The sequence below is a fragment of the Nanorana parkeri genome, unplaced genomic scaffold (assembly GCF_000935625.1).
Source record: "Nanorana parkeri isolate BGI_ZX_2015 unplaced genomic scaffold, ASM93562v1 scaffold55, whole genome shotgun sequence".
Lineage (NCBI taxonomy): Eukaryota > Metazoa > Chordata > Amphibia > Anura > Dicroglossidae > Nanorana > Nanorana parkeri.
Window position 1 is genome coordinate 109602 of NW_017306323.1, and position 6915 is coordinate 116516.

The window sequence follows — 6915 nt, forward strand, 5'->3', positions numbered from 1 at the left end:
AAGAGTATGTGCAAGTGATATCTATCTATATATATATATATATATATAAAAAACATTTAGACACACATACAATATCTGTAACAAAAGAAAAAAAAGGGGCAAGACCGGACTGACCTTCAAGCATAGGTAGTCCAAGAGTTAACTAAAGAATGGGACAAACCGGCATATTTGAAAATTTAGAAAAATCGTTTATTCTTATAAATAATTGTAGGTGGATACAGCCAAAAATTTAAACTGTAAATACATTAAAATCAATGACACTCCAAAGCTGATTGTCATTTGGGTAACGATGGATGGATTCAATCTACCCTCTATATTCTAAGCACACATATATTCTGACCATAAAAAGCAGTTTCCAATTTGGATTAAATACACTCTGGGTCAGGCCAGGAGGATTTAGCCCTTGATTTGCTGTATATCACATTGATTGAGAACTTGATAATGTATTTCACATGTCGCTACTTTGTTTTGTTAGTATAGACACATAAATCGGCAGTAAGAGGGTAGCTAGTAGCTACTTCAAGTTTTCACAAAGGTGATGAATAGATCTTCTGTGGGCTATCATAAATTGGATAGATTCCCCAAGCGAAACACTTTAATCCTATATGTGATCTTGCATCGTAGAGTAGCTGACTCAGAGAGTGGGAGTTTATGCCGGCTCGGGTTTTGTCAGCATATGTGTCTAGTTGGGATTGATTATCAAGGTGAACTAAGACAAGTGAGTCTTCCCCGCGATATTTAAGGCCAGGGGGTATTTGTCTCGATATGGCAATGATACAATATCCTGTTTCGTATGGAAAATAACGGCAGTCCTACTCACATTTTCAAGTTGTCAGTTCACCAGTGTCCATTATCAATCACTTCCCATGATCGTATGGTTTGATTTGTAATAGAGTCCGGGATCTCGCTCTCGCTGACGGTCTATATGAAGGCTCCCAGGTCACTATAGATGCCGGCAAGGCTCAAATTGATGAGTCTTAAGAGTGTAGTTGGTGCTGCTATTGGGTCCAGAGTGTGCTAAAAGTTTCGGGACTGAGACAGTGTCCACGGTCCTCCGCGTCATCCACCTGAATAGCCGCACACCTATTCAGGTGGATGACCCGGAGCATCTATAGTCAAAATGACAATCAGCTTTGGAGTGTCATTGATGTATTTACAGTAAGTTTTTGGCTGTATCCACCTACAATTATTTATAAGAATAAACGATTTTTCAAATATGCCGGTTTGTCTCATTCTTTTGTTAACCCTTGGACTACCTATGCTTGAAGGTCAGTCCGATCTTGCCCCTTTTTTTCCCTGCCTCTTCATGGTTACTGATATGGTAGATAAACTGGTTGAAAAGGGTAGCCGCTAGAGCTGTGTATCTCCAGGAGTGAAACAATCCCTTTTTCTGCTACAAACTCTGCCTTTAAATGACAAATAAAGCCAAACTTTTTTTTTTTGGCTTTAGTCCTCTTTTGGGTCACAGAACATTTACTAATGACCCAAAGTCAGCATCCAGCAGGCTACTTCCCACTATATGCTGACATTGCAGAGCTGTGCTGCAGCTGGGAAAGACCCCAACAATATTGTCAACCCCTCTCCCCCCCCCCTCCAATGAGTGCTGGAGGAACATTCAGAAGAGAGGGGGAAATCCAGTCACCACTCTGCAGAGAAGACCAGGAGCCGAGTGATCAGCGGTTCATGATTGCTCAGTTCTTGACTTATAGAGCCGGTGTGTGGCACCTGCAATGTCACATGCCAGCTCTAAGTACTGGGAAGAGCACATCTTACTCTCTTAAAGGAGAACTATGGGGTCAGTGTCTTTCCCCATAGTTCTCCTTAGGGTAACGGGAGGACACAAACTAGCGTCCTCCCGTTACCCTAAGCTCAGTATACCACGAGCTACAGCTCGCGGTATACTGAGACGCCGCAGCCGGAGCGGATCCCGACGTAGATGACGGGATCCGCCCAGCTGCGTGAGTGACAGCTGGCTCTGCCTATTTAGAGGCAGAGCCAGCTGTACCCGCCCCCTCCCCCGTCCGTTCCGCCAGTCAGCGCTGGCAGATCGGAGCGGGGAGAGGGGAATCCAGCCCTCCCCCTGTCACGGCAGAGAGCCGTGACAGGATCGAGAGGTGAGCGAACCTGGTATGTGTTCGCTCACCTCCCGATCTACTGAGCCGACCTGTGACAGTCTCATTGTCACAGGTCGGCTAGAACTATGAGGTGAGTGGAAATCACTCACCTCATAGTTCTCCTTTAATACTTCTTCTTTAAGGTTTGAAAAGAGCAGGGAAAAAAAAAGTGTAAATATCTGTTTTTTTTGCTTTCTGGGGAGAATGCGTCTCACTTCCTGTCCAGGTGACTGTTGTCTATAAGGCAGGAGATTAGATAAATAATCCCTTACAAGGATAGAGACAAGAGAGACAGAGGCAGGGACAGAGAGGAGTTCTAAACCTTTTTGTCTAGAGTTGCTCTTTAAAGACACGGTGGTGGTAGGAGTCACACAAAACTTTATGCCACAGACAATAAGACTAACACACCAATGTTGTATTCGGGGAAGAAACTGTTGACTTTAAACTGGCGAGTTCCTGTTGAATCAGTTTTTCTTCTTCCTGAAAAAAATAAAATACAAAACTGAATATTAATTTCCCAATTATACACAAGTGTTTTTTCTGTCCACTAGTGTATGCTAGTGGACCACGTGAGGCACTAAAAATCGCATTAATAAAGCTGAACCCCTGGAATGTGCATTCTTAATCTTGGTGTGTTTGTGTATTTCTTCCAGATCAGTGATTCAGTGTGAAACTTTACCTCTGTGCAGGAGCTTCCTGTAATAAAGACTGGTCACTGCTACTCTCAATCCTAGTGCATGATGACTGGTCAGGTGTCTGCATCCTTCCTGTAGTTATCTGTAGGCAGCCTGCAGTGAGTGGAGCCTGCTGGGTCCCTCTCACAGCTCTGCTCTCTGTACAGCACAGTGATGAGATCACCACGGTTTTACAAGGCAATAACTGGGTTGATGTACACAAAGTGGATTGATATCCTTTGTGGCCATTGAGGAATATTTGAATGCACTTTTTTGTGACCGGAGTTTAGCTTTAATGGCATTAGTCAGACCACATCTTTTTTGCACATTAAAATGTGAGTATAACTCAAGATGCACTTTGCATCTGTAGTGCCTCAGAGTACACGGCTTACATGCTGTACCAAATTCATCCTCACGTTCATTTAATGCAGCCAGATGACTTACCCGACAACTTCCCTATAGGTAGCTAGTATCCGTATCTTCTGAAAGTCTATAGACACGAGATGACTGTTGCTTGATTTGGCCTATTTCTAGAGGATCAGATAAGAATCCTCATATCTATGGATACCAAAGAACTCTAACATTCGTTACCTGTTCTTTGAAGAACTAGGAAATAGTCATGATGCATTTCTTTGGTTGGCAGCTACTCTTTTCTCTGGGATTAGGCCAACTCGTGGTATGTCTCCCCGCTTTTCTCCGTATTCTCTCCAGGTTCATACTAACAGCAATATTCATGCACATACAAAGTTCACCCAAGCCTGACATTTCATTTCTTGTAGACCCTGGCAAATGACAGGTTTGTCAGTTTTTGAATTCGGATCTGTATGGTAGGAGAACACTTCCTTTACCCCACTCAAGCCCTGATCAGCGAACAGACTGGGAATCCCAGTGTGACAGTAATACACAGTAGGTGAGCACACTATCACAATATGTTTTCTTGTCTGTGCCTATTGTAGATCCTTAGCTGTCCTAAACTCATACCTTTAGCGCCATCTGGTGGAGACATGTCAGCAAGACAGATCAGAAAACACTTTTACCAAAGTCTAACTTGCTCTGCATCGTGTTTATGGTTAGGCATGCTGTAAACGATTTTTTGGCTGCATTATTTTTTTATTTTGCCCAGTCTTCCAGCCCGTTATTTGTAGGTTCTTGTTATGGGGAAAGGCTAAGGTAGAGGTAGACAAATTTCAGGAGCCAGGTAGCCAATGCTCCGTAACAATTACAGCTGACGTCTAACTTTTCAGGTTTTCTGTAGTTGCTGTCAATAGAGCTGGCTCCTCAAAAAAATCCTGCTGGCTCCTGAATTCTACATTAATTTATCCAACCCATTTAAGAACCACCAGAACTGAGCCTGATAATTTATGTTCATTACAGCAGAAACAAATGGGTAATTCAGGTGATCCTAAAGACAGAGGGGAATTTATCAAAACTGGAGCAGACAAAATCTGGAGCAGTTGCCCATAGTAACCAATCAGCATCTCTCTTCAGTTTAGATTTGGAAATGAAAGAAGCCGATTGGTTGCCATGCACAGCTGCTCCAGTTTTGATAAATTCCCCTCATAACGTTCAGGAGCAGAATGACAGAGATGAAGAATGTAGACACACACGTGCTGGAGATATAAAATCTCCGGGTTCCCTGTGCAGAGGTTATATATCTAGAGCTATCAGCAGACAACTTTCCTCACTTGGTGCATGCATACAATATCAGCTGGCAGTCCATGTAGTGGGTGGTTCTGTTTCTAGTGGCTGCATTACATGATATCCATTGGACAGGAATCAAGGAAGACAGTTAATGATTCCCTTCATCAAATTACGCCAGCCATGTTCTTCAGTATAAGACTTTACTGGAGCCACTCAGGATGACAGTCTGCACTTTGGATCTATAGGAAGGGGCATTATGGCTCAAACAATCGCAGATATCAAGAAAAAACAATGCTTCTTGCCAGGGGTATAACTAGAAATCACAGGGTCCCATAGCAAATTCTTGTATGGGGCCCTGTGATTTCTAGATAAGTCCACCTGATAACCCAAACAGCCCACCTGAGGGTGACCCTGCAGAGACCACCATAGACTCTCTATGGTGAGCTCTGCAGGGTCTCAGGTGGGCGGTCAAGCCCTCTTACCTGTCTGGCCGATCCTTCACCTCCGCAATCGCTTGCGGGCCCCGCCTCCTCCGTCACTGGGCCCCACCTCCTCGACCGCTCCTCGACGCTGGGCACCGCCTCCTCGACGACAGGCCCAGCCACCTCCCCCGAAGCTGCTGGTTGTCATCGACTCAGCAGCTGTGAGGAGGTACGCGCCACTGCATATGGGAATGGCTGCGTGTTTCTCCTCAACGACGCCAGTGACAGCCAACAGCCTGAAATGCCATAGCAACCCAGGCGGCCCGCACGGCATCGGGGGGGTGGGGAGGGGTGTCCTGGCCGGGCACCAGCATCATGAAGCCTTGTAATTAGTATTTCATTCCACAAACAAGCTTGTTGCATCAGATTGACCACTGCATGTGTGGGAGAGCCTCTGTTTATATGAATTAAAATGTCAATTACAGGGCTTCACGTTGCCGATGCAAGCTCTTTTTCTTGTGTTTTAGAGACGCCTGTAAACCTATCCAATTGTCTCTTAGGCTCCATTCACACTTCGCAGTAGCGTTTTCCGTGTGAAACGAAACTGCGCAAATGTTAACATACGCACAGATTCCGCACCTTTGCAACCATTACTATAGCCAGAACGCGCATGGACTATTTTACAGGATGTGCAGTTTGAACAATGCACATTGCAAAGCATCGTACAATGCACATTGCAAAGCATCGTACAATGCACATTGCAAAGCATCGTTTTTTATGTTTAGCGCGGTTCCGCACATTTTCGTACAGCCGAATAGACGTGGAAAACAGCTCATGGGTGAATGAAGCCTTAGGCTGCATTCACACATAGCTTTGTGGTTACCACGTGGTTTTCCATGGGGAAGACCGTGCGGGACGAAAACGCTAATGTTTTTCCAATCTGCACGGATGCCGCTCGTTTGCAGGTATTACATAGCCGCGAATGTGCAGAGTCCGCCGGATTATCGGGCTTGCACTATTTCGGGGGCCGCAGTTTCGTGCCGCGAGGTCCTCGCAATCGTGTGAGCGTTGTGCATGGAGACAGACTACATTAGGTGCAGGATCGGGACCATAAAAAGTCATTGCATTGTACAAAAAGTCAAAACTTCTGTCTCTTTTTTTAGTTTTGGACAGCATATGGAAAGGTCAGAACCCCTGACACATTTATATCGCTGTCTGTATCTCTGCTAGAGGGATTCGCTTTCATTGTTGTTCCAGGTGACCATTGTGTTTGGTACAGAATGTGATGCGAGTGGTCACTGAAACAGGAGGTGAGGGGAAAACTTCCAATGGGGAAACATGTTATGGTGACAACTGTCTAAAGCTGCTTACAATCTGATTGTAGAGTTTCTGTACAATAGCTCTTAGGCCTTGTTAGCACCAAATGTAGAGCAGATCCGCTCAGGTCTCTGCACACGCAGAGCAGTGGGTTGTGCCGCGTTTTTGCAGCGTTCTTGATGCGTTCCGGGCCGTTTTTGGTTAAAAAAAATATTTTATTTTTTTTGTTTAACATGGGCTTCCAGTGCGTTCCAGGCATTGCATGCATTTTTTATGCGTTCCAGAGCAGGTAAAATAGGACTTGCTTCAGTTTTTTCACCTGCTCTGGAACTGCATGCTGGGATGTGAACTGGAGCAAAAAATACCATTGGAATACATTGGATGCAGTTTTGATCCGGTCTGTAACTGATCTGCTCTGCTCCTGGAACACGCTTGGTATGAACAAGGCCTAAGAGTTACCAAAATTATGTAATGAGGACAAACCTAAACAATCTATTCAATTAGGATCAAATCAGGCAAAAGTCAAAAGTCTTTTTTTTTTTTCTTTCAAATAAAGTTTGCCCAGCAAAGAATGTCTTTAACCCCTTCGTGACTGACGACGTACAGTGTACGTCGCCAGCATCGGGGCTGTTTAAACGGACTCCCGGCGACTTTTGCCGCCGGGACTCTGTTTAAACTTGTAGAGCCGACTGTCGGCTTTACAACAGAAGCGATCCTGGCGACTTACCTGTCTCCAGATCGCTTCTG

At 44.8% G+C, this 6915-nt stretch overlaps 1 protein-coding gene across 1 annotated transcript in view; it reads right to left on the reverse strand.

Annotated features, from left to right (window-relative positions):
- AP4E1 (adaptor related protein complex 4 epsilon 1 subunit) overlaps positions 1 to 6915 on the reverse strand; it is a 63872-nt gene that overhangs the window by 52405 nt on the left and 4552 nt on the right. The window contains exon 2 of the mRNA XM_018576052.1: positions 2523 to 2594. Coding sequence (XP_018431554.1) covers positions 2523 to 2594 — 72 coding nt within the window. The remainder of the gene's footprint in view (positions 1 to 2522; positions 2595 to 6915) is intronic.